General features: G+C 44.8%; 5 protein-coding genes and 1 non-coding gene across 7 annotated transcripts; 4 read left to right on the forward strand and 2 right to left on the reverse strand.

Annotated features, from left to right (window-relative positions):
• The first annotated feature begins 231 nt into the window (after positions 1-231).
• On the forward strand, positions 232-11179 carry LOC123080924 (ABC transporter D family member 1). The gene is made up of 26 exons (XM_044503872.1): positions 232-471; positions 1591-1803; positions 1895-2171; positions 2386-2610; positions 3116-3313; positions 3507-3961; positions 4594-4732; positions 4810-4888; positions 5562-5800; positions 5934-6238; positions 6332-6443; positions 6519-6683; positions 6763-6862; positions 6948-7056; positions 7350-7440; positions 7590-7714; positions 7798-7947; positions 8038-8110; positions 8397-8577; positions 8661-8819; positions 9435-9581; positions 9668-9865; positions 10110-10255; positions 10354-10406; positions 10496-10574; positions 10757-11179. Exons 2-26 carry the CDS (start codon positions 1742-1744, stop codon positions 10841-10843), a joined length of 3954 nt encoding a protein of 1317 aa, XP_044359807.1. The 5' UTR covers positions 232-471; positions 1591-1741; the 3' UTR covers positions 10844-11179.
• Positions 11180-11463: 284 nt separating this feature from the next.
• Positions 11464-12368, reverse strand: LOC123080927 (uncharacterized). Its single transcript, XM_044503875.1, has 2 exons — positions 12183-12368; positions 11464-12083 (listed from the first exon to the last, which is right to left on the reverse strand). The coding sequence occupies exons 1-2, from the start codon at positions 12300-12302 to the stop codon at positions 11589-11591; spliced, it is 615 nt and encodes a 204-aa protein (XP_044359810.1). The 5' UTR covers positions 12303-12368; the 3' UTR covers positions 11464-11588.
• A 19-nt stretch (positions 12369-12387) lies between these two features.
• On the forward strand, positions 12388-16356 carry LOC123080925 (mitochondrial-processing peptidase subunit alpha). The gene is made up of 13 exons (XM_044503873.1): positions 12388-12648; positions 12746-12970; positions 13048-13344; positions 13452-13619; positions 14151-14318; positions 14409-14489; positions 14607-14673; positions 14889-14986; positions 15353-15425; positions 15513-15583; positions 15678-15727; positions 15827-15939; positions 16048-16356. The coding sequence occupies exons 1-13, from the start codon at positions 12403-12405 to the stop codon at positions 16101-16103; spliced, it is 1713 nt and encodes a 570-aa protein (XP_044359808.1). The 5' UTR covers positions 12388-12402; the 3' UTR covers positions 16104-16356.
• A 300-nt stretch (positions 16357-16656) lies between these two features.
• On the reverse strand, positions 16657-20358 carry LOC123080926 (leucine-rich repeat-containing protein 40). The gene is made up of 10 exons (XM_044503874.1): positions 20165-20358; positions 20013-20084; positions 19059-19151; positions 18835-18916; positions 18676-18732; positions 18153-18217; positions 17944-18039; positions 17762-17848; positions 17599-17679; positions 16657-17507 (listed from the first exon to the last, which is right to left on the reverse strand). The coding sequence occupies exons 1-10, from the start codon at positions 20258-20260 to the stop codon at positions 16848-16850; spliced, it is 1389 nt and encodes a 462-aa protein (XP_044359809.1). The 5' UTR covers positions 20261-20358; the 3' UTR covers positions 16657-16847.
• LOC123080928 (vacuolar protein sorting-associated protein 55 homolog) lies at positions 20345-23004 on the forward strand. 2 transcript variants are annotated; one of them, XM_044503876.1, is made up of 5 exons: positions 20345-20570; positions 21637-21688; positions 22142-22181; positions 22272-22356; positions 22484-23004. In XM_044503876.1, exons 1-5 carry the CDS (start codon positions 20437-20439, stop codon positions 22665-22667), a joined length of 495 nt encoding a protein of 164 aa, XP_044359811.1. In that variant the 5' UTR covers positions 20345-20436; the 3' UTR covers positions 22668-23004. The 2 variants fall into 2 exon arrangements, with proteins under 2 accessions (XP_044359811.1, XP_044359812.1); XM_044503877.1 differs by lacking the exon at positions 20345-20570 and adding an exon at positions 20668-21556.
• A 579-nt stretch (positions 23005-23583) lies between these two features.
• Positions 23584-23663, forward strand: TRNAL-UAG (transfer RNA leucine (anticodon UAG)). The gene has a single exon. It is a non-coding gene; the product is annotated as a tRNA-Leu (tRNA).
• Positions 23664-26061: the final 2398 nt, after the last annotated feature.

Here is a 26061-nt window from a genome sequence, read left to right on the forward strand (position 1 = left end):
CGACGTCGTCTCATCGGTTGTTTCTCCCAAAAAGAAAAATCGTGATGCCGACGAGCCCGAGGCCGCACGCGGGCCGTCGATCGCCCCCGCCATGTCCGATCCCGGCCGTTGACCACACGTGGCGCACGCACGCACGCACGCCCCCCTGATTAACAGGAACATTTATTTAATTTAAAAAGGAGTAATCCATCACGCAACTTCCTTGGGTCGTGACGAGGGGAGAGACCAGACCGAGGAAGGGAGACCGCCCCGATTTGCTGTCCACACCGCACACCATCCCCCTCCCCTCCCCTCGCCGTCGCCGTCCTTTATTTATCCCTCGGCTCGATTCCATCTCCACTAGCCTCTCCTCGCCGCCCGCCGCCCGCCGCGGCCTCGCTCCCACCTCCCTCCCGGACTCCCCGTCTCCGCGCGCGCGGCGACCCCGCCGATCGGGTGAGGCGGCTCCCGCCAGTCCCGGCGACCACCGAGGTGAGCGGCCGCTCTCCCCCTACCCCGCCCCCGCCGGCCCGGGCGGGCTAGTCCGCCCCGGCTCCGCTGCCGAATTCGATCACTCGGTTCGTTGCCCGGGCGGGTCGCGTCGTGCGTCGTCTCGCCCGCCCGCCCGCCCGCGCTTGCGTGCATCACTTTGCTTGCCCGCCTCCTCGGTTGCTTCTCCTCCGCGCGCGCCTCGCACCCTGATGCTAACAGCGGGGCGGGGAGGGTTCGGCCGCCATTGCTCTGCTCCCAGTAACCGCCACACGCCATGTATGGACTGTACCACTGCTAATTCCCGTCGACAACTCTGGTGCGCGCGTCAGTCGGTCACTCCACTAGCTACTTCATTTACCTGCTTACCCCGTGGTAATACTTGGGGGCGGCTGAGATACGCCGAGTGCGGCCGAGTTCACTTAATGGCGACTGGCTCTGCTCAGATCCAAGGGGCAGCGGATTTCCTGACCCTTCTGGTCCAGTGTCCTGTTGTTGTAGTGGTATGAAGGCAGTTTGGTGGGATGTATGCGTACGGTAGGTTGGTGGGAGGGAGCCTCCGTGCCATTGCTCCTCTGCTGCCCTGCTTCCTCTGCCCCGACAGCTACGGATTCGTCAACTGTTGTCAGATTTGGGGGTTGGGCGAGCTGGAGGTGGACCTATGTAGTACTGTCATTCACCACCGGTTGGTTTATTGGCGGGGCTTGTGATGGTAACTGCAGCATTGCATTGGCGGCTGCTAACAAGTGAGGAGCAGAGTGCTCAGTTGCTATAATGGGGCTGTGTAGTGGGTTTGTAGAATTCAGTTTATCCTCTCGCCAGTGGACATGGGCTGATGGTCATCAGAATGCAGCCATGTGGCTCCTTGGAAAAAATCTTCATGGTCGAGGGCAGGGGATAGATAGAGCTCAGCTCACATTACCCTCTTGCTTGCTGTTGCAGGCAGAACGCACTTGTTTCGCTCCCAAAATTAGGTTCCGTGCGTCTTGTGCTTGATGCATTGTTAACAGTTAGCTAGCTTTACTGGTTATTTAGATCTTCCTGGTTGTCAAGTTCTCTTCACATTTTCCTAACAACTATATTTGCAATGAATAATACTAGTTATCTGCTAAACGTTCGCAGGTTCAAATTGGACACATCGGTGCTGTACTGTGATAGGCGGTGCCCTTGCTTGCCGACATTTGTGTTTTATTGATTGCCAAGGCTTCCTTACTGCTTAGCCCTTGTTTTTGCTGGCTGTCTATATCTGTTTGGAGAGAGCAATCTAGCAACTATGTCATCGCTTCAGTTATTGCAACTTACGGAGCATGGGCGCAACCTTTTTTCTTCGAGAAGGTGTGCTGAGCACAACACATTTTTTATATGTAATTTGGTTAATCAGTTGCTACTTCCTATCTTATGATTCTTCTTTTCAAACCACATTCAGGAGGACGCTTGCAGTTGTTTCTGGCGCACTACTTGCTGGTGGTACTTTAGCATATGCGCAGTCAGGTCGACGGAGGAAACATCGGGAAGAAAATCCTTGTAATGATGCAAATACCAGGAGCAAAGAGAGCATTAGGCAAAATGGTGTTGACGGTAAAGTGGTTAAACCAAGGAAAAAGAAAAATTTATTGAAATCCTTACATTTCCTGGCTGCTATTTTACTTAAGAAGATTGGCCCAAGCGGAACAAATTACCTTCTTGGCTTGATGTTAACAGCAGTAAGTGCTGCAAATCTCCCCATTCTGCCTGTTTCATTTGTTTTACATACCGATGGTGCTTTTCTGAGAATCAGAATTTGTATGGTCAATATAGGTGGTAGTTTCATTTTTTGTGGTATCTTACTGGGTTGCTGGCTCAGTTGCTGGCTATTTATGACAAGTTGTACTGGAGTTCAGTCATGTAGAACCTTTTTAACCAATGGACTTTCTGCAGGTGTTACGTACAGCCATTGGTCACAGATTAGCAAAAGTTCAAGGGTATTTGTTCAAATCCGCGTTTCTTCGGCGTGTTCCGGCCTTCACACGCCTAATCATTGAAAATCTTCTATTATGCTTTCTTCAGTCCACGGTATATCAGACCTCAAAGTACTTGACAGGATCCTTAAGCTTGCGCTTCAAGAAAATTTTGACGGATCTCATCCATGCCGATTACTTTGAGGTAGGTATGTTGGGTTATGAAGTTGAAATATCCTTTCTATTACACACCTTCACATGTTTTTTTCACTTCTTCAGTACCCAGTTATGTACTGAAAGTCTGTGTTATCCTCTGAGATGAACCGCTATAGTTGGTAGACTTTGCAGAGCATTATTTGTGAATTATTATTAGGTCAAAGAATTGCAACCAACAACTTGTGCTACACATAACAGCTGAAAGAACACAAATATTTATATGGCCATGATACCTGGTCATGCAAAAATAATGTAGTGTTGAACTATTCTGAGGCTATACATCTCAACTCACTTAATCCATAGAGTTAAGTGAAGCCAGTTCTTTTTGCTGCAATGCACATTAAGTGTTCTGTGTACTTATCACAGCTGTTCGTTACCTCTTATCCTAGAGATTATCATGTGAAATTCAGATAACTAAATTATTTGATAGTTTGGTCAATTGCCGAACATATTTGCTGCAACTCCTCATTGATTTTTTTCCTACTTTTGTCCAGAATATGGTTTACTACAAGATCTCACATGTAGATCATCGGATTTCAAACCCAGAGCAAAGGATTGCTAGTGATATTCCTAAGTTCTGCGCAGGACTAAGTGACCTTGTACAAGATGATCTGATTGCAGTTGCAGATGGGTTAATATACATCTGGCGCATCTGCTCTTATGCAAGTCCGAAATATGTTCTCTGGATTCTGGTAAAAATATTTCTACATATACTGTCACCCTTATTGATTTGTAGTATGATGTAGAAATTCTTATGGTCAAAGACAAATGCTCCTCTATTCAGAGGACACTATGCTGCCTTAATGTTTGTGTATACTGTAATAATATTATGATAGCTAGTTTGCTGCTTAATTAGATACAATGTTAATAAGTAATTGCTTTCAGGCATATGTACTTGGTGCTGGTGGCACAATTAGAAAATTTTCTCCTTCTTTTGGGAAGTTGAAAGCCATGGAACAACAACTAGAAGGGGAATATCGCCAGGTTCATTCACGACTGAGAACTCATGCTGAGAGCGTGGCATTTTATGGTGGTGAGAACAGAGAAGAATCACACATTATGCAGCGATTCCAGGCTCTTGTGCGGCACGTGAATGTTGTTCTCCATGAGAACTGGTGGTTTGGCATGATTCAGGATTTTCTTCTGAAGTATCTTGGTGCCACAGTGGGAGTTATCTTGATTGTCGAACCTTTCTTTGCGGGAGATCTTAAACCTGATACATCTACTTTAGGACGGGCAGAGATGTTGAGCAATCTTCGATATCACACAAGTGTGATAATATCATTATTCCAGTCCCTTGGCACCCTTTCTACCAGTTCAAGACGTTTAAATCTTCTCAGGTAAATGCACCATCTCTTACACTCTTGTGAGAAATGCTTGAGGTACCTATATGTCAAGTAGACATTTGATAGAATATATTCAACTTTTTTTATCAAGTTGATTGCTGTAAATTGCAGTAGTTCCATAGTTGCTAAACATACAATGTTTGCATGTACATATTGTTCATGGCTTCCATTGAAGATTTGGTCATAGTACTTTATAATCCGTCTGACATCATTTGATTCGTATTTCCTGGATTTTTTTTACCCTTAAGCACATGTTTGTTTATCTAATGGAGATATCTAGAGATTTCATCCACCATGCTTCATCAAGTAAGAATCTTTTTGGTACTCTGCTATCCAGAATTGGTCTTTAGGCCCCTCTTTAAGTGGTTTGCGGAATTGAATCTATACGTATTAACTTCTGGCTTTTAAGAATTACATTGGTATTGTGTTTATGTTTCTCAACACTGTTATGCCCGAAATACTTTTACGACCTCTGGTACATCTTATTACTTTTAAACTATGTAACTTGAGATCTGTGTTCTGTTGAGTTAGATTTAAGTTCCACCCAGCTATGATTGCTTCATGCATTTCTAGTATACATTTCTTTTTGTCTCTTATGCTGATAAACTCTGCGCTTCGATTGACAGTGGCTATGCAGACCGTATTCATGAGTTACTGGATGTTTCACGTGAGCTATCTGGGGTTCGCGACAGATCGATGAGCCGAAATTCTTCTGCCAAAAATTATATTAGTGAGGCAAACTATATAGAATTTTCAGGTGTTAAGGTAATTATGATGGTGGGAGTATCATGCTCATTATTTTATCTGTTCGATACCAAGATATAAATAAAAGTTCGTTACAGGTGGTGACACCCTCTGGGAATGTCTTGGTTGATGATTTAACTCTCCGGGTGGAGTCGGGTTCTAATCTTTTGATCACTGGTAAGCTGTAACCTTTCTATCAAATATTTGCTCCCCTAGATCTGGTTCTGAGTCATGGCTGCAATGAAATTGAATCGATTGAATGTTTACACCTTCCATTACTGGAAGAAATGATGGTAATTTGATTGTTCCTTCTTCCATACACAGTATACATAAACCTCCTTCGTGGATTTGATAGTTGTGGGTTTAAAGTAGGATTTGTCAACTTCTGTTGATATTTCCTCATTACCATTAGTCAACCTATTCCCCTCAAACAGGTTGGTGTTAGTTAGAAGCTGGTTATAAATCTTTGCCTAAAATCACCTCTCTCACTTGGGAAAAACTCTTAAAACCAGTGCTTTGACCTGTAGGTGCTTGATCTTGATTTGTGGAGGGGTCAAAGTTTAAATTGATCTTCTTTGTGGTCTTCCGGTTGTCAACCTTAGACAGATCGTTTTAAATGTTTTGTTGGCTTAGACGCCATTTATTGGCCAGCCTTATCTTGAGAACTGCCTCAAAGTTTGTGTGCTTGAACTTGGTAGGGTGATGTCTCAAGCTCTCTATTAGAGACCCTTGATATTTATGTGTATGCCTAATGCTATATTTATGTCTTCCCTGTCTTTTCTGCCACTTTTACATGAAAATTGCAGGCATGGGAAATTAATCTTTCTATGTGTCTTTGCTGTTATTTCAGGTCCCAACGGTAGTGGCAAAAGCTCTCTTTTCCGTGTTCTTGGGGGTCTGTGGCCACTTGTATCTGGCCACATTGTCAAACCTGGTGTTGGTTCTAATCTTAACAAGGAAATCTTTTATGTCCCCCAGCGACCATATACAGCTGTCGGAACACTTCGCGACCAGTTAATCTATCCACTTACAGCAGATCAGGAAACCGAACCACTTAGCTATGGTGGTATGGTGGATCTTCTAAAGAATGTAATTATACCCAGACCAATACACTGGCCTGTTCAGCTATACCACCTTCATTTTGTTTGTGTGCTTCTTTCTCCTTAACAATTATTTAATGAACCTTTCTGGAGATCCTTAGTGTTGTCCTTTTCTTTTGCAGGTTGATTTAGAATACTTGCTAGAACGCTACCCTCTCGACAAGGAAGTGAACTGGGGTGATGAGTTGTCTCTTGGTGAGCAACAGAGATTGGGAATGGCCAGATTGTTCTACCATAAGCCCAAGTTTGCCATCCTGGATGAGTGTACTAGTGCTGTGACGACTGATATGGAAGAACGTTTCTGCAATAGGGTCCGAGCAATGGGCACATCATGCATAACAATATCTCACCGGCCAGCATTAGTTGCTTTTCATGATGTTGTTTTGTCCTTGGATGGTGAAGGAGGGTGGAAAGTTCAAGATAACAGGTTACATTCATGATTCTTTTCCCTTTTTCTTTTCTTCTTTTGACGTGTTGTCTCTAGAATGCTGAACTTTGTGTGAACCTCTTGTTTTTGTAGAAATGGCTCCTTCCTCCCTACTGAATTGGAGTTTGATGCATTGAAGTCATCAGAAACTGACCGCAAATCTGATGCACTTGCTGTTCAAAGGGCTTTTAGTGCTAATACAAAGGTAGTTATGATTTCATAGTCTGTTCTGCTACTGTTGGTCTTCGTTGTGTCACTCTTTAACACATTTCATTACCAGGAAAATACTTTATCGGGCCCCAAGGAACATTCTTATTCAACACAGGTCATAGCTACTTCACCCAATATGGAAATAGAATCCACAGAACAGCCACATCTGATCCCACAATTGCAGTGCTCGCCGAGACCTTTGCCTGTTAGAGTTGCTGCAATGTCTAAAATACTGGTACACAATTAAATTTCCTAGTCGATTAATGGTTTTTATTAGATAGTTAATTCTAATGATATTCTTGAATGCTTGCCAGGTTCCTAAAATCATTGATAAGCAAGGAGCGCAATTGCTTGCAGTTGCAGTACTCGTACTTTCTCGGACTTGGATATCTGATCGTATAGCTTCACTGAATGGTTGGCTCCTTGTGTGCTTTCCTTTACAACAAGAACTGGAGCTGGCTAGTGTACCATTTCTGTAACATGTTGCACGTCTTGACAGGGACTAGTGTCAAGTATGTCCTGGAGCAGGACAAGGCTGCCTTCATTCGACTGATCGGGACCAGTGTAATGCAAAGTGCAGCAAATTCAATTGTGGCACCATCACTGAGGTAGGTTTGGACTTTTGGTTCTGCTATTTTGAAGTTGGTTCTCAGGGAGATTTGATGCAGTGCTTGACTGCTTGTCACGACATTTTCTTTTAGCAAAGCACCCACACATTTTTTTAAAATATTTACTATCCATTCAATTGTTTTATCTGAAGCATTACTGTATGTTACCTCATGTGGTCTTCGCCACAAGAATGAAAGTACTATTTCATGGTTGCGTGCATTTAACTATTTTCAGAGTGGCAGTTGATTGTTCATAATTGATTACATGACCTGATTAAGTGTTTTCTTTACAGACACCTTACTTCAAAGATTGCTCTTGGATGGCGAATTCGCATGACCAACCATCTACTTGCATATTATTTGAAAAGGAATGCTTTTTACAAGGTAAACTGCCTTAACAGATGTGTAATTTGCAAGTCATTTGGTTCCATTTTGCAGCAGTGTTTTCCCCTTTTAACCGTTGCTAGCATTGTTCTGCCATGACAATATTTCTGTTTGCATAAAAGCTGAGCTGTTTGACCTTTCTTTTCCAGGTATTTAACATGACAGGCATGGAGATTGATGCAGACCAAAGAATAACACGTGATGTGGAGAAGTTGACCAATGATCTTGCTGGCTTAGTAACTGGAATGGTGAAACCATCAGTTGACATTCTTTGGTGAGTTCTTTGTGGCCTCATGTGTTGCTCAGGTGTTCTTTGGTTAATCAGGCTTTCATAGTTAAGCTACTGCTATTCTCCAGGTTTACATGGAGAATGAAGCTTTTGTCTGGGAGAAGAGGTGTTGCTATTTTGTACGCATACATGTTGCTAGGGCTTGGTTTTCTAAGAGCCGTTTCCCCTGATTTCGGTGATCTTTCAAACCAAGAACAAGAACTTGAAAGTTCTTTCAGGTTAGTGATTTAATTTGTTGGGTATTTGCGAATTTGGCTTTCTTATAGCATGATGAACTTTCAGTATTGACCTTTTAACATTTGTTCAAGGTTCATGCACTCAAGATTGCGGACACATGCCGAGTCAATTGCTTTCTTTGGTGGTGGATCAAGGGAAAGAGCTGTGAGTTATTCCCATCACATGAAGGCTCCTTGAGATTTATGCATTTTATGTATTGTGATTCTTGTACAGATTATGTTAAATTTCCTATTTATTGTGCTACATTGAAATCCTTTCTGAATTTCAATCGAAATGCTAAATACTGAATGACTCATGTAATCACAAGCATAACTTCTGTTGAAAAAAGGGGATAAAAACGCAGGTCATGTAGCTTCATCTGCGCATCTGGCATAGGATTTGTTAGTAAAAGTATATGGCCTCACATTGTCATTATTTTCTTGTAAATCAGATGGTTGAAGCTAAGTTCGCAACTTTGCTTAACCACTCGAAGATTCTTTTGAGGAAAAGATGGCTTTATGGTATTTTTGATGATTTCGTCACGAAGCAGCTGCCTCATAATGTGACATGGGGATTGAGTCTGTTATATGCTTTGGAACACAAGGGGGACCGAGCTTTGACTTCAACCCAAGGTTGATAAATCTTGAAACTGGCCCATTTTATCGATATTATTTTGCATACAGTTTTACAATATGTTCTCATTTTGCAATTGCAGGAGAGTTAGCACATGCCCTGCGGTTCTTGGCATCTGTAGTGTCACAAAGTTTCATAGCTTTTGGTGACATTCTCGAGTTGCATAAGAAATTCCTTGAACTTTCTGGTGGTGTCAATAGGATCTTTGAACTCGAGGAGCTTCTAAAGGCATCTCAAAGCAGTAAGTTTCATTCCGCTGCAAACTATAATGCCTCATATGCTTTATTCAGAAAGCTATGCCATTTGAATATAAAATGATATTGCATATAAATAGCATAACTCCTATTTTGGTCAACCATTGTGAAATCTGCCACAAGCTCATGAACTCAAATTATGAACACTAACCACCCATATGATAAATTTAACGCGAGCATGTTCAGTGAAGCAACCTTATATTTGTAAACTCTGTCCAACGATGTAAAGTCATAAGTATAGTTTTTGATACAACAAATTCGTGAGTGGAGGAAAAATTAAAATTCACTGTGTGTAACTGGAATTTCATTAGACATGGCGAAAAACTGTCAGTTTTAGTTGACATTGCTCGCTACTCGATATTCTTTAGTGCAACATCTCCGGTTCTGTAAAACAATTAGTCCATAACTGGTCAAGAAGTACTAGCATTACTGATTGTAGAAACCTTGGTAGTAATTACCCATATGATATTGTTGACCACCTTGACGACAGCTGGAAATTAGTTCATTAATTTATAAGCTGCTGAATTATTATTAGTTATTTTAGCCTTTTGGCATCTTGATGCTATGAATTGTACCTGAATATGACACTGTTGTTTATCTAGATGCTGTCATGCCCTCAAATGTTATCAGTGTGCCATCTGAAGAAACTATTTCCTTCCGTAATGTGGATATTGTGACCCCATCGCAAAAGCTATTGGCTAGCCAATTGTCTTGTGATGTGTCTCAAGGAAAAAGCCTTCTTGTCACTGGTATGTGATCTGACCGCTTCTGCTTGGCTTTATTTAGCACCATGTCAACATTGTTTCTCTAATATATGTGATTATTTCTTCTGAAGGTCCAAACGGCAGTGGCAAGAGTTCCATTTTTAGGGTGCTCCAAAGTTTGTGGCCTGTAGCTTCTGGAAGGCTCACCGTGCCATCTGAAGGGATATTTCACGTTCCTCAGCGCCCATATACTTGCCTTGGAACCTTGAGGGATCAGATCATATATCCTCTCTCACGTGAGGAGGCAGAGTTGAAGATGGCCAAAACGGGTAAGTTCTACCTACCTCTGCAAAGGCAAGCATCTAACTGTTGAATTCAGCTTCTGTATTCTAACATGCGAAACACACATTTACAAAACCTCCTCCTACTAAAATTCGAAGTGGCTTGTGCTCTTGTGCTAGTTAATGGTGTTTGTAACAAACTTTTATAATGTGTTGAACTTCCCCTGTATTGTCATGAGCAAGGTTCATATTAATTTGTAGTGACATGACACCATAAACCTTGGCCATGTAGGTGACAGGTCTACGTCGCTGGACGACCACCTAAGGACAATTCTAGAGAATGTTCGCTTGGTCTATCTTCTCGAAAGAGAAGGGTGGGATGCTACTCCCAATTGGGAAGACATTTTGTCCTTGGGAGAACAGCAGAGGCTAGGCATGGTCAGTGGTTAAATACTCACAGTTTGTTTCAACCTAATCTCCATACCTTTCCACAAACCAAAATGTATATTAACATGGAATGACTGCTTTCTTTCCAGGCCCGTCTGTTCTTTCACTCCCCTAAGTTTGGTATCCTCGACGAGTGCACCAAGTACGTGTTGAATGGCAATATATTTTGTACTCCCATTTCCATTTCGTTTATCAGTCTTTGTACTTAAAAATCTTGTATACTCACCGCAGCGCCACGAGTGTCGACGTCGAGGAGCATTTGTACAGGCTAGCAACTGACATGGGTATAACTGTGGTTACTTCCTCCCAAGTAAGTAATTATTCATCAGTTTATCCTCCTGAGCCTCTGCAAGTTAACACAAGCACCGCTGGGCATCGGATCTGATTTCCATGTCCCACGGGATTTTGTTTCTTTATGCCCCTCGTGGTCGCGTCTTTCTGAATGCAAAATTGTGTGATGCTGAAGCCTTCTTTTATCTATTTGTTTTACAGAGGCCTGCTCTCATACCCTTCCATTCGTTGGAACTGAAACTCATCGACGGCGAAGGAAAGTGGGAGCTGTGTTCAATCAACCACTAGTCGTTGCGGTCGCCCTAATTTTTGATCGGCTTTAGTTACTCTCAGCTGTATACTGACTTACAGTACAATAGTCACCTTGCTGCCCGAAATAGAAGCAGCAGCCTATTGGAGATAGAGCAGAACAATATACAGGGGTTGTAGAAGGGAAATTCTATTCTTTCCAAACAGGATAGCATGGTATATATATATAATCTTGTTCTCATACAGAATACACAGTGAGATCAGATTTGCCGCTGGAATCGAATGGCGGCGACATGTAGCAATTATTTGTATAAACACTGGTGCGAAGCACGTACCCTTTGTAAATATCAACTAGTTCAAAATTCGTCTTCCTGATGGCGCCTTTGTCTTGCAGTGTGGTTTTAGTTCTGTGTCGACTGAGTCGCCTGCTGATTTCAGATCTCTTCTGTTCGTGGAGTCAGAAGCGTCGATTTTGTGCCGAGTTCATACCTAAAGCAAATTTGGAATGGTTTCGCAGTTCGTCGTGTAAGTAAGGATGATTGTTGCAACCTGTGCATCTTTCTCCATAGCAGCGGAATGCTTCATTAGTTGAGTGTGAATATGCAAGTTTTTGTTCCAGGCTCTGTTTCGTTTGCATCGGGAGAAATTTTTCTGGATCGTTGTGGGAGTTGAAAAGACTGTTTTTGATAAATTTCGGCAAAATTTCGAATGTCGAAAATTCGTCCACACCCATAATAAGCTCATATATTACACTGACAAGAGAGTATAAAAGATGATGACTAAGCTAAGAGGGGGAGACTTGCTGGGAGAGGAGGACGAGGAGGCCCTGGGGCCCGACGAGGATCTCGCTGAGGAAGCTGACGAGGCCGAACCAGACCACCGGCGTGACGTCGACGCCGCCCAGCGGCGGGATCACCCGGCGGGTGGCGGCGAGGATGGGCTCCGTCGGCGCGTAGGCCACCACGTAGGGGAACTTGGTGACCGGCAGCCTCGGGTACCACGACATGACGATCCGCGCCACGAACAGGAACCCCACCGCCGACAGCGCCGGCCCCGCCACCCCGATCACCACCTTCGCCGTCGCCGGGTCCAGCTCCCCCAGCACCGCCGCCGCCCTGTAGTAGTAGGACAGCGATGGCCCGTGCGCCGCCGGGGCGGTCGCGGCGTGGCACGGCATGGCGGCGGCGCTGCTGCTCACGGCCGCCGCCGCCAGGGGTAGGACATGGCCGTGGGCTCCTCTGGCCGGCTCGCTCCCTTCCGCCCGCCGTGTCTCGAGGTTCTGCTCGATTGGCAAAAAATGTAAAAGAAGCAGCGTGTGAGAGAAATGGGTGGAGCTCGCTCCCCAGGACAGTAAGCAACCAAGAACCAACCGTCCGACCTTGCTGCCGCGGCCGCCGGTGCCGGCGACGACGCAGCCCCGCCCCCGCCCCCGCGTCGTGGACGGACCTCCCCTCGCCGGAGGGAGCAGCACCGAGGGCTTGAGCATGGAGGCCTCCATGAGAGGCAGAGGAAAACAGAGGAGCGTTGGGAAGCAACGGAGGCTCGTGGCCTTCCTTTGCTCGGAGGATAAGGCAGGGAAAAAAAAAGAGAGACGAAGAATGGCCGGCAGCTTCTCCTGGGCTCATTCTACCGGGCCTCGAGTGGACGACGGCCCGGTCCGAGCCCAGCGGGGCACCAAAAAAACCCTACCTTCGGCCCAGCAGACGGAGCCGAACTATTCCTTCCCCCTTCCCCTCCTCCACGGCAGCTCCTCCTCCCCCTCCTCGCCGGCGGCTCCCTCCACCAGCACCGGCCCCGCCGCCGCGATGCTCCGGCTCCGCTCCTCCGCCCGCCTGCTCCGCAAGGTGAGCCCACTGACCACCGGCCCGCCTCTCGTCTGCTTGTATTTAGTCGCCCTGCTGCCTGCCTCACGGTTTCTGGGATGGATTGCGTTGATTGCAGCTGTGCGAGGCGTCCCGGCCGCTTGGGCGCGGCGAGGCCCAAAGAGTGCTGCCGACGATGACGCGGGGGCTCTCCGGCGCAGCCTCCGCCGCGCGCTCGACCTCGCTCCTGCACCCGCTGCCGGGGCTCGACCTCCCGCCCTGCCTCCCCGACCAGCTCGCCCGCCTCCCCACCCGCATCACCACGCTCCCCAACGGCGTCCGCGTCGCCTCCGAGGACGTCCCGGTACCCCCCACCTCCCCCCCTCCTTCCGATGAGCCCATATGGCGCTCCGCTGACGCCTCCGTGTGGTGGTTTGTCAGGGTCCCACGGCGTGCGTGGGGGTGTTCGTGGCGTCGGGCTCGATCCACGAGTCGCCCGAGTCCGCCGGCGCGACGCACCTGCTCGAGAAGCTGGCGTTCAAGGACACGGCGCACCGGAGCCACATGCAGATCGTGCAGGAGGTGGAGGCCACGGGGGGCAACGTCGGCGCCTCCGCCTCCAGGGAGCAGATGGTCTACAGCTACGACACACTAAAGGCATACATTCCGCAGGCCGTCGAGGTGCTCCTCGACTCCGTCCGCAACCCGCTCTTCATCCAGGACGAAGTCGACCGGCAGGTGTGGAATGTCATCGATGCATTAGTCTTTCTCTTTCACACACAACTTATGGTTGGGTATCTTGTTTGTTGTGCGCTGATTGTGGTGGTTGATTTGTTGCTTGTCAGCTGGCCCTTACTCGAGAGGAGGTCCAGGAGGTGCAGAAGAACCCGGAGAAGTTTCTTCAGGAAGTACTTAACCTTGTTGGATACGAGGGGGCGATCGCGAACCCGCTGATAGCTCCTGAGGAGGCTCTTGAGATCATCAATGCCGATATTATTCGGAAGTTCTACCATGTAATGCTTCTGCCATTTGAGTTTTGCATTCCTCCTGAACATGGCTTGCTGCTTGGCCGCTTGCATTTACATAATTTTTGGTAGGATGACCATTTACATTGAGTGAACACACATCTCAAAAGCATTACATGATATCAGCACGCTGGTCACCGTGGAGCATCCTTGCACACTTTGGTCGTTTTGCTCCCTATACTTTCAGTTTTCCGTGGATGTAGTTGCGACAGATTCTAGATATTAACAATTTATTCTGTTGGCAGCGCTAAAATATAGAAGTAGTTCTATTTAACCGCATAATATACTAGAATTGGTGTGTATGCGGCTGATCCAGTGCCAGCAACTATGAGAGATGCTAAATTGTAATCAGGATTGTTCTAGTCTTACAACTTTATTTTCAATCCATGGATCATGATTGTTTGTAGGAGCAACAGTTTCAGCTATGCTGTTCTCACCATATGGTTATTTTAATACTCTCTACAATGCAATGAATATGTTTTATTCAAAAAACATGAAGCGTTGCTATTTCTATAACAGGAAAACTTCACTGCTGATCGTGTGGTTCTAGCAGCGTCAGGTGTTGATCATCAACAATTGTTAGATGTTGCAGAACCTTTGTTGTCTGATTGGCACAAGGGGTCCCCTGTGGAAACACCAAAGTCTACGTATACAGGTGGTGATTTCAGACACAAAGCAGAATCAGATGTAATGTTCTTTCTGATCGAGTATTCCATTTTGAGTTTTGAGACTCCCTTATGTTCTAGCTTGAAATTTTACTCGTCTCTTTGCCTGCAGATGACACATGTTGCGTTGGCTTTTGAAGTGCCAGGCGGCTGGCTTAAAGAGAGAGATGCTACAATTATGACCGTCATACAGGTATAGCAAAGGGTTGGTATTTGATAGTAACGATCTAGTCTAGATTGACATCCACATCTTCACATTCTAATTGTTAATTCCTGAATGTTCATGCGCAACAACAATAATATTTTGAAGACCTTAATGGGTGGCGGCGGCTCATTCTCCTCTGGTGGTCCTGGAAAAGGGATGCATTCACGGCTTTGTAAGTCACGAACACACTGCAATTATTCATCTCTAGTATGGTTGCCATGGTGTAAACTAACTTTATGTGGTTGTTTCAGTTACTGTTTTTTACATTTCAGAATAGTTCTGCTGGCTGAACTGTCTAGTTTATTTTTTGAAGTTTTAATCATTTCTTGTTTCAAAGGGGGTGAATGCTTTGCGGAAAAGGCTAAGTTCACTGTTGTTTCTTTGCAGACCTGAGAGTCCTAACTCGATATCATGACGTCCAATCATTTTCAGCATTCAGTAATGTATATGATAGCACTGGCCTCTTTGGTATCTATTTGACAACGGTGAGTTTATCCTTCAACGTCATTTCATGGGCTTAAGTATTGCTTTTGAATATTGTGCATCAGGACCTTTCCTACATCTACTGACTTTCTGCTGGTGATGTTGGCAAAACAAGCATTAGAATGAAGAAAAAACACAAATGTGAATTGATATATAAACGTTTGAACATATGATATTTCTGACAAAGTCTACTTGTTTTTTATTTCTCATAGCAAAACTATGCTACCTATACGTGTGCCATTTTATAACGGTCAACTCTAGCATGAAACATAGTTATTTGAATTTTAATATTGTAATGTCACTGGCCTTGGATTTCCGTTATCTATTGGAGTTTTAATATGATTTCTTGTCCATTTTTAATACTCCAGCCACCAGATTTTGTTGCAAAGGCTGTTGATATCGCTGTGCAGGAATTGATTGCTATTGCAACGCCTGGACAAGGTATGAGGTGTTCCCTATTTGGTTAATCTGTCTGAGCTTTCACTGAAGCTGCATGTATAAAATATGATTTGATTTGCATGCATTTAGTAACGGAGGTTGAGCTGACACGTGCGAAAAACTCGACGATTTCATCCGTGTTAATGAATCTTGAGTCAAGGGTATGTTTGGAGCCACACACCATTCTTTGTTTCTTGTAAGTTATCATGTATATTTAAGAAGATTTGATATCCCTCTGTGAACTTTGCATTGCAGGTGATTGTTGCAGAAGATATAGGGAGGCAGCTTTTGACTTATGGTAGCAGGTAAGTCCATATCTTCATCGGTTCGAACCATATTTCACAAGCCTGTCTCATAGAAGAAACTCATCGATCCTGTTTTTTTGTTTGTTTGCATCACAACAGGAAGCCTATCGATCATTTTCTTCAGTGCATGGAGGAACTGACCCTAGATGACATTACAGCGTTTGCTAAGATGTTGTTATCTTCCCAACCTACAATGGCTAGCTATGGAGATGGTATGCTCCTTGATTTCCCTCTAGGTTTCAAATGCAGCTCATAATTCAAAATTTATACGCAGCTCATTATGAATTAATGTGAATTCCTTTGCCTTGCTTCTTCCGCAGTCGATAAAGTTCCGCCGTATGAGTTTGTTAGCAAGCGGTTCCAACGGTTCCGATAGCGCCCTAACACCATGATCCCTGGTGAAGACGAAGACACAGAGCTCTGTTCCAGTTCTCCCTAATACTTGGCGTTGTGCCCGGAAATTTTCTTTGTTTTACTTGTGCGTGAACGAGGTTAGTTTTGTATTGGCTTAGTTCAAACAGCGCATGCTGATGAAATGTCTCGGTAGACAGGAAAACTATTTTCTTGAAGCTTGTATGGAAATTTTGCCCTGCCAATCTATGTGGTCTCGTTGCCATGTTCAATGTTCAGTACGTGTGCTACGAGTTTCATGACGATGGTATGTATATCAATGGTGACTCTTACTGCCTCAAATAAGAATTTTGTTGCTGAGCAATGCTGTCACTGTAGTTTGCAGCCTTGCTAACTACTCCAGTTAATCTCTGTATATGTTAATGCTGAGCAACGTTTCGCTAATCTCTGTAGAAAGGTTCACACAACTAAAAAAGTTTAAGAACTATGTCAACAAAATTCTATAACTAGCGATCTTTTTTCATCATATCAAGTTTCATAAAATTATGAGCGGCCAACCATGGAATCCAGTTATCATCGTCTCAAGTTTCACAAAATTCAAACAAACATTTTAAAGTCAGGTTACATATTTCAGGTGCAAAAGAACCGTCGAAAGAAATTCAGATGCTGCCTACACAAAGGCTCTCATCGCAACAGAGATCCTAGAACAGGAGTTTACTAACACTACTCACTGGGCATACACATCGTCTGTCAAGCCCACTAGGCACCACTAATCCCATCCCGACAGTCCACCCGCACCCACCTCAGGCGCAGAGCACAACTGCTTAAGATCCGACGCGTCGATAGGGGTGCCCTTCGCCTTCTTCCTCTTCTTGGTGTGATCAATCACCAGGCCTCCGACAAATTTTCCATCCACGGCAGTTGCCTGGGTCTTGTCCTTCGATACCGGCTCTGGAACGCTGCCGTCTCCAGAAAACATCAACTCTGCAAACGACACTTCGGTGTCATCGATTCCTCCCGCATCTTTATCTCCTTCGTTGACAGATTTCTTCTTTTCCTTCTTGGCCTTTCCTTCGGTATCATCGAAAGAAGCTTTGTCATCCTTGCTTTTCGGTCTGCTGCTCTTGTCCTGCTCCGTGGCTACCTTCTCCTTTTTCTTTTTCTTACTATCCGTCAATGCGGATTTAACTGGGGCAGCGATGGTGGCATCTGGAGGAGTGTCTTTGGTAGCAGGTTCTTCAGGGCTTTGCGCTTGTTGCTTTGACCGTTTCCTTTTCTCCTTCTTCTTCGTGTTAGAATCGATGGGATCACGATCAGGCATCTCTTCATCCTTCTTCAGCTTACTCCCTTTCCCAGAGTTCTCATTCTGGGAAATGGCTTCTATGGGCTTTGCATTGAAAATGCGCAAGTTCGGCACAATTTTCATGACCTGGGAGAACATTTATAAGTTACTCAAGAACTACAATTACAATACACTCTGGAACGAAGAGAAGTCAGAGAGAGAGAGAGAGAGAGGTCACCTTTTTAGCTAGGGTGCCTTTCTCAGCAATAGGATTTCCCTGCAAATTTAGGTTCCTCAAGTAGCGCAGTTCAGAAAGGACCTAGCAACCAAACCAATGGTTAAAACGGTCTAAGCAAACAATGGTGTTAAACATGTATGGTGAAAACTGATCAGATGCAAACCTTCAAATCTGACTCCCTCTCAATTAAGTTATTTCCCAAGTCAAGGTTCAAGATTTTGGTATTTTTGGCCAAGTCTGATGGAATTGTCTACAAGTCAGAGGTAAATAAGACCATGTTAACACGTAACAATAGCTATGAATGTGCAGGAGACGAATAAATAAAATTAACCTCCATGTACATACAGTGATCTTATTGTGAGCCAGCCGAAGTTCCTTCAGTTCCACACATGCAGCAAGAGAAGATCCAATGCTTTCTATTTCACAGTGAGACATGGATATCTGGCCGGAGTAGTAAAAGTAAGACAATAGTAAAATAAAATTAGAAATGCTACATAACAGAGCCACCAGAACATATATTATATTTGTTTGCAGATTAAATAAAGAACAAGTACCTTTTTCATAGACTTGGCATTGACCAAAGCATCACCAAAAGTAATAACTGGATTCTTAGAGAGAACTGTGGCAGAGCAAATATTCACAATTAACCAAGTTCAGGGAGATAGAAAAGCATGAATCACAATTAACAAGTTCATGGAGACAGAGAAGCATGAATGAATTGTACATAAATTCGTATTTAATTGATTTGAACTTTACTAAAGCAATATGAATTTCTTATACACATAAATTAGTTAGTATTTTCCATGCAACACTTCTCTGAGTTCCAACATGAACACTACATGGAGTTACATATTGCATTTGACAAGGTTGGTATTTTGTACTTGTAGTTTATAGAAGTTGCTATTCCTTACAACAGCCAGAACCGTTTGATTTCTTGATATTATCAGCGAGAACTGAGAAGTAAGATTACATTTTACAGGAAAAAGAACATTGAAGGTATGCAGGGTGCTTTGTGAGAGTAAAGGAACACAGTCCGGCAGTCCATTCTAACAAGTGAGTGCTATAAAAAATGCATACCGAGAGTGTTCAACTGATGATGGGGATCAAGCTTGCAGATGGAAGTAATGTTGTTGTCTGCACGAATAATTACCAAGATCCGACATGAGTAAATCAAGTAAGGTAAGAACAGGGAAAGAAGAGCAGCTGAGAGTGTATAGCATTCATGCAGCATATTACCGTTGAGAATCAACGCTCCCAGGCTTGTCATAGATTTGACCTCATCGATTCTTGTCAATTTATTTTTGCCAGCATTCAGTACCTGCACCAGCCAGGGATAAGAAAAACTCCCCAGTACTAATTATGATTCAAGCAGTGAATTATCCCCTTAAAAGTAGCGAGCTATCATTTAATCCTGGATGTATTCAGTCAGATGAAAATGCAGGGCCAGGAAAGCATCTCACCTGTAGCTTCGAGAGGACTTCGGCACCTTTCAGGCTCACAAGCTTGTTTTCTATAACCGAGAGCCACTTGAGATTGGTGCACGCGGACAAACCCTTCAACATGCACAAGACATGACCATAAGTGACAATAAGAAGATACTCAGACCCTCAGAGTCTCAAATGAAGATAGCAGCTAGAGTTGACAGTCCCATGGAGCAAGCAGACCAGCTATCATCATCATCCATAAGAAGGCACAAGCACTAGCTAAATCCTAGCTCACTTACTTACTTACTTACTTACGAAGCCTTTTATCCGAAACAAGTTGGGGTAGGCTAGATATGAAACCCTTTCACGAGGACTTCCCAGGAGGTCACCCATCCTAGTACTACTCTCGCCCAAATGGGTTTCACACCCAAAAGACTGGCTAGTTTTTATGTTGGCTCGCCAAGCCTGTCACAACCCTTAGATATGAAACCCTTTCACGAGGACTTCCCAGGAGGTCACCCATCCTAGTACTACTCTCGCTCAAATGGGTTACATACCTATGGGACTGGCTAGTTTTTACGTTGGCTCGCCAAGCCTATCACAACCCTCCTCCTTTACCCGGGCTTGGGACCGGCTATGCCTAGAAGACATAGGCGGAGTTTAAATCCTAGCTCACTGTTAAACATTTTAACCATGCATTTACACCTAGAGCGCCTTCCCTGTTAAGATGCTGCTGTTGCTCGTGAGGACGATAATAGTGGTAGCACGCGGGCGGGCGTTTATCCGATAACTGCTACTAGTGAAAAAGGTGAATAACGACGACATAGGTACTTGCGTATATCCAATCCAAAGGGTTGAAATGCCGGGAAGAATATATCTATCTATCTATCTGTTTCTGTCCAGCAATCCACATCAAGGGCAGCAGCAGTACATGTTTGGACCCGGTGCGTGGCATTTGAGATTGGGCATGGGGAGGATGCGATGTACTACCTCGAGCGTGACGAGGCAGTTGTGGCCGAGGTCGAGGCGCTCCAGGTTCTTGAAGCTCCCCAGGCACGACACCTATCAGCGACGACAGAGAGAGATGAGCAACGCCGGCGAGCCACCATTAGACTGAAGCAGCCGAGGCGGGAGGGGCTTACGTCGGTGAAGGAGCGGTGGGAGAGGTCGAGGAACGTGGCGAGGCAGCCGGCCGGCGCCGCCTCCCTCGCCGTCTGCTCCAGCGTCAGCCGCACCATGGTTCTCCGCCGCCGCCGCCGCTCTTCCGTCCGAAAGCCCAAACGAACAAACCCCAAGGTTTTTTTGCCCTAGCGCCACAACCCACGAAGCCCAAAGCCCACAAAGACTTTCTACAAGTCCTGCTTACAGGCGGGCCCGCCCCACCAAACCGCCCGGCCCCACCTGCCAGCGCGAGATGATATCTCGGTTGTTTCCTTGGGGTCGGTCGGTCGGTCAGAGGAGTTATTGGAGTCGGAGAGGAGAGGAAAGCAGGAGGAGGCGACAGACAGGTGCCCGCCCGCCCGCCGGAGATGGCGATGACCGTGGAAGGTGAGGGATCCCTCTTCTCCCCCCGACCCAACTCCTGTTGCCTGGCCGATCGGGCTGACCTCGCATTCGGGGCGGGGATCGGGCGGCTAGGGTTCTTGGTGGGGGGCGTGGGGTCGCGAATTGGCGGGTCAGGGTGCGGGGAGATCCGATTGGTTGGTGCGGGTTGGTCAGACCTCTGGTGCGGCGCTGGCCCGGGGGCTCTGTATACCTAGCGTGGGCGAGGCTGCCGGCGACTGGTAATCTACAGGGGAGCGTGATTTTGCTCACTCAGATGAGTGCGCTTTCCTTAGGGGAAAGGGGTCGGCTGTGCTGCCAGGGGCTTAGATTTGCGTGGAACAGGGGCCGTGATGCGTCCAGTTCGTTTCCATCTTATCAATGGGCTGCCGGCGGTGGCTGCCTATGGTGTATGGATCGTTCTTTAGCCATTCGCCTCGGTACGGCGCTCTGATCAAGATAGCACAGATTCTGACAATTCAGCATGCAAGTAGTGGTAGGATGTACGCGAGTGTGGGTCATGCCATTATAGCAACATGGCCTGGAGTTGCAGGATATGGAATTCGATGCCTGCGATCAGTTCAGGCTAGAGCTCTGTGGTTTGCGTAGTGGAAAATTCCTGACTCAACTGATATATCCATTCGGTTTTGTGTCTGCCTTATGTGTGATGAGCAAATATTAACCCCTTCAAGTGGTTCAATCTGAAATAGGAATGAAGGGGTTCCATTGAATAAGAAACACGGTTTGGCTTATCCGTTCTCATGAATTAATGCTCTGTAATGAGCAGAGCAGTTACCCTCTGGTAGCACGGTCCAGTTTCAGCATTTATATTAGGTTCTTGCACTCTGAGCAGTTCTTGATAATATCTATCTTTCTTATATCCTGCAAATTGCTTCAAGTGTTTGACTAACTTGTGTTCCTCGTCTGCTTTGCTTTCGGTCCTTGCTGCTGGATGATTCTGTCAACTTACTCTTGGCGTGTGTCTTTACAGTGTAAGTTCATTATTCTGATGTCTCTAACCGTTGTTTTGCATTTGACAAGTGTGTCATCTTATTAAAAATTTCTGTTACAGGCTCGCTGGACTTGCGTGTATGTTCTCCACGAGCGTTCTGTTGCAAATCCTGGTAAGCTATGTACATCCATGCCTAAAGCTCACTGAATCAGGTTTCTGAAAGATGGTACAGTGGCAGCAATTGTTTTACTCACTGTCAGTTTCAGTAACTTTGAGGACAACCTGACAGATTGACTTCAAGTTTTGTTTCTACAATTCATTCATGCCCAGCATTCTATTGTGTGATTGTGCCAAAGAGGCAAGGAATGTACGAAAGAGTAATATTGTGGCATAGTTGCTGGTCACTTCAGGGTTACTCTTGTTATTCAGTTAGGAGTCCCACATGCTAGAAAAATCATCTTAAGAGTCGATGCACAGAAAGATTGGTCTGATTGTATTGACATGCACGCCTAGTGTAGTAATTGTTTTATATGGAGGTTATTGAGCAGCATCAAATTGCCATCCCTTTGTTATTTGACCAAGTTGTTACTTCTGAATTCTCTGACTCTTTATTTTCTTGGTGCAGGCATGTGCTTTGTACAACAACTGGTGGCCTATGTTAGCAGGTGACTGCTGGTTTGTTATCCTCCTCAATCACCATGAGCAAGTCGCTGTGGCTTTTCCACTGACGTTCTTGTGCTTCTTCTGTTCTGCAGCACTCATGTATATCATTGTGCCAATGCCATGCCTGTTCTTTGGCGACGGATCCACACGGTTCTTGAGTAGCGGAGAGGGTGGAGCGTAAGTTCTAACTTGATGATTCTCTTTCCTTTGGAGAAGTAGTAATATGGCAATCACAACTTGGGATGCTTATCCACACATTTGCTACCATAACGATTGTAATCAGACAGGGCATATCGTTTTTCAGGTGGATGAAAGCAGCCAAGTTCCTGACCGGCATGTCTGCCATGGGAAGCCTCGCAATCCCGGCGATCCTGAGGCACGCTGGCCTGATCGAGACGGGGGCCATGTTCATCGAGTTCACCTCCTTCTTCATCCTCGTGTGCACGGTACTGTGCTTCCACAGGGCCACCCTGGACGAGGAGTGGTAAAGGCTCGCGCAGGACCACAAGGAGTGCCTGAGAGAAGAATGCCTGTTAGGATGTCGAAAAGAAATCCCTTGGTGGGAGGGAGCTAACGTGGAACTGTGTGTACAAAGAAGCGTGCTTCAAGCGCTTGACTACTGTATTTACGTATACGCGTACCCGAGATTCGGTAATCTAGTTGGTAATCCGTGCTGAACAGGTCGTGTAAAGCATATGTGATTCGGCGGCGTTGATGGACGCGAAGCAGTCTTGCTGTGGTTGGTTTGCCACTTGTGCATCCAGAATCTGCACTTGGAGCATGGTACAAACTATTGGATGGAATGAAGTGACAAGATTTTGTTTAGATGTTGCACCTGAAGCCAAAGTTGCTCAGTTATGTGTGCCTCAATTCTTTGGTTGTTTGTGTGTGATCGTGTGATCTTCAGAGAACATTTCTTGGTGCAATCTTTGGAGAACTTTTTATTGTTGTTTGTGTGTGATCTCTAGATAACATATTTTGGTTGTTTGTGGATGGTCTCTAGAGAACTTGATAGAAGCAACGGTCTCTCGGATCCGTTGCCAACTCCACAAAACCTAGAATATACTTTCTACTGCTAAAATAAGAAGCGCAAAATCAATTATTCAGAGGTCTCTCGTTGTCCATCAATCCATCTGTTCGCAGTTACTCTCATCATTTGGAAAGCTCCCTCACGCCAGGAAATTGTGTACTACTACTTCCGTCCAAAATCAAGTGTTGGAACACTTATTTTTGGGACGGAGGGAGTACTACACAATTTTCTTTCTTTCAAAATGACAGACTCTCTGCATTCATTAAGAAGAAAAAGGGGTTACTACACATACATGACCACTACTTTGAGAAGTTGCCTGTTAGCATATGAATCATGGATAGGCTGAAATATCTATACAGGCAACCAAGCATCAAGACAGTTTGGCCGAGTGGTCTAAGGCGCCAGATTTAGGCTCTGGTCCGAAAGGGCGTGGGTTCAAACCCCACAGCTGTCACATATTTTTTTGTTTTGTTTTATTTTCAAGGTTCTTTTTCTTCTTCTCCTCTTGTAAATCCATGAATCTTGTAAAATTGCACTAATCATTTCTAGATTAAATCATGGAAATTCTTCAAGCCATAACCTTCCTTTCTGCCCACTTCATTCACTTTCAACTGTTTCATATGAATTGCCTTTTTAGAAGGAAAAATATATTCTCGCAAAAAAGGAAATATATATTCCCAGAAATATTTCAGACCCATATTTCCATCCCATATGTCGGGGCTGTTTGGCACTCCCATTTCCAGCCCATATGTGTGACAGATCTGGGAAAGCTCGGACACGAACCATATAGAAATTGCCACCCAACCAGGGCTGTTTGGCACCTCCATTTCTAGCCCATATGTGGGATAGATTTGAGACTGCCCGGACACATCTATCACGTCGGACTAGCCCACCCCGACCCTACAAAACTCCACCCCAATCACCATCTTGGACCAAATCTTAGCTACTCCCATTGTCCGCTCCGCTTTCTATCTGCTCCGCCCTCGGTCATCTCCTTCCCTTTTTCAGCCATATCCGCCATGTCGAGCACCGGATCGGAGTCCGCCGGGCTTGGATCCAACCACAACGTCGACTGGAACTTTGCCGCCTGATCGAACGAGGAGGAGATAGCTCTCCATGTCGTGTTCCACTGGTCTCGGCTAGAGACCACAATGAGTACCCAAGAAGAACAAATGTTAGGATGTCGAAAGAAATCCCCTTGGTGGGAGCTAACATGGAACTGTATACAAAAGGAGCATGCTTCAAGCGCATGACTACTCTGTTTATGTAATGTACACAGACTCGAGATTTAGCGGTGTAGTGGCAATGTCATTTTCTTACATTAACCTCTTTTCTTGTCAGTGGTTTTCTTCGCATAATCTGTGCCTGAACTACCCGTGTAAACATATCAATGTAGTGTTTTTTTTACAAAAATATAATCTAGTGTGTTGATGATAGTTATCATTTTTATTTGATTGGTTGTCACTTGTACATTCAGAATCTGGACTTGTAGGATGGTACTAAGAAGTGAATGGAATGTAGTGAGAAGGTTTTGTTTTAGATCCTTCACTTGGGGTCAAATTTGCTTAGTTACGACTTACGCGTGCCTCCGTTTTGTGTTGTGTGTGAGATCCCTAGCGAACATTTTTTTGGTTGTCTGTGTGTGATCTCTAGAGACAATTTACTGGTTGTTTGTGTATGATCTAGACTTCTAGAGAACTTGATAGAAGCAAAATTATCTTCCATACCTTGCCAACTCAATAGAATATACATTCCACATCTACTACCTGTACTACCAACATGAAAAGCACAAGTTGCAGCCGATCTCGAGGGTCATAATTAGCCATTGAAACCGCCTAAATCAGACGAGTCACATTGCTCTAATGATGTTGCACATCACATCTATAGTTTCTAATCGGTCATCAATAATTTGGAAACCTCTCGTTGTCCATCAATCACATCAGTTTGTAGTTACTGAAAGACACTTTTGAAACCATGTTTGGACCAGACTAAGAAAGTGTCATGACTTCCCTACCTCAACTCTTCTAAGGTCCGAATTCCTAAATAAGTTAACAAAACATTTTCATCTCGCGCCTATAAAGCTAGCTAATTGTCTACCTTCGTCCCGCCTTTTGTTCTATACACAGGGCCTTCGGTAGTCACTTAGAGGTGACGTCTTTGGTGAGTAACGGGTCTCTTCATTGTTTTGAGTCACTAAGATGGGAAAAAATTGCCGACTGTATGGTACTGTGAAGATCGCTAGTCCAGGAGTAAGCAAAGGATGTGTTGGGCAATAGTACGAGATATGATGAAAAAAGTTTGCTAGTTTTAGAATTTTGTTGACATAGTTCTTAACTTTTTTAGTTGTTTAAACCTTTCTACAGAGATTAGCGAAAAATTTGACAGCGTTGCTCAGCATTAATATATACAGAGATTAGCTGGAGTAGTTAGCAAGGCTGCAAACTACAATGACAGCGTTGCTCAGAAACAAGATTAGGAAATACAAAATTCGCACAATTCTAACCAGTAACCATTATTCTTATTTGAGGCCATAAAAGTCACCATTGATATATAGTATTATCATCGTGAAACTCACCACGTACTGAACATTGAACATGGGAACGAGACCACATAGAGCGGCAGGGCAAAATTTCCATACAAGCTTCAAGAAAATTGTTTTCCTGTCTACCCAAGACAATTCATCAGCATGCGCTGTTTGAACTAAGCTACTAGTACAAACTAACCTCGTTCACACACGAGTAAAACAAGGAAAATTTGAAGTATAATCTACTGAAGTATAATCTACAGTAGATTATACTTCAAATCGTAACTATCAAAACAGCGTGTGCTCATCATTTGGAGAGCTCCCCCAC

This window comes from Triticum aestivum, chromosome 3D, assembly GCF_018294505.1.
Source record: "Triticum aestivum cultivar Chinese Spring chromosome 3D, IWGSC CS RefSeq v2.1, whole genome shotgun sequence".
NCBI lineage: Eukaryota > Viridiplantae > Streptophyta > Magnoliopsida > Poales > Poaceae > Triticum > Triticum aestivum.

Coding starts and splice junctions, on each gene's coding strand:
- LOC123080924 (XM_044503872.1), top strand. CDS start 1,742: ATGTCATCGCTTCAGTTATTGCAACTTACGGAGCATGGGCGCAACCTT. Junction 6,863..6,947: donor TCGTATAGCTTCACTGAATG/GTTGGCTCCTTG, acceptor ACGTCTTGACAG/GGACTAGTGTCAAGTATGTC. Junction 10,575..10,756: donor CTGTGGTTACTTCCTCCCAA/GTAAGTAATTAT, acceptor TTTGTTTTACAG/AGGCCTGCTCTCATACCCTT.
- LOC123080927 (XM_044503875.1), bottom strand. CDS start 12,302: ATGGAGGCCTCCATGCTCAAGCCCTCGGTGCTGCTCCCTCCGGCGAGG. Junction 12,084..12,182: donor CCGGCGGCCGCGGCAGCAAG/GTCGGACGGTTG, acceptor CCAATCGAGCAG/AACCTCGAGACACGGCGGGC.
- LOC123080925 (XM_044503873.1), top strand. CDS start 12,403: ATGGCCGGCAGCTTCTCCTGGGCTCATTCTACCGGGCCTCGAGTGGAC. Junction 14,319..14,408: donor GACACAAAGCAGAATCAGAT/GTAATGTTCTTT, acceptor CTTTGCCTGCAG/ATGACACATGTTGCGTTGGC. Junction 14,490..14,606: donor CAATTATGACCGTCATACAG/GTATAGCAAAGG, acceptor AATATTTTGAAG/ACCTTAATGGGTGGCGGCGG.
- LOC123080926 (XM_044503874.1), bottom strand. CDS start 20,260: ATGGTGCGGCTGACGCTGGAGCAGACGGCGAGGGAGGCGGCGCCGGCC. Junction 19,152..20,012: donor ACTGCCTCGTCACGCTCGAG/GTAGTACATCGC, acceptor TGCATGTTGAAG/GGTTTGTCCGCGTGCACCAA. Junction 17,508..17,598: donor AAGGCACCCTAGCTAAAAAG/GTGACCTCTCTC, acceptor ATGTTCTCCCAG/GTCATGAAAATTGTGCCGAA.
- LOC123080928 (XM_044503876.1), top strand. CDS start 20,437: ATGATATCTCGGTTGTTTCCTTGGGGTCGGTCGGTCGGTCAGAGGAGT. Junction 20,571..21,636: donor GATGGCGATGACCGTGGAAG/GTGAGGGATCCC, acceptor TTTCTGTTACAG/GCTCGCTGGACTTGCGTGTA. Junction 21,689..22,141: donor GCGTTCTGTTGCAAATCCTG/GTAAGCTATGTA, acceptor TTCTTGGTGCAG/GCATGTGCTTTGTACAACAA.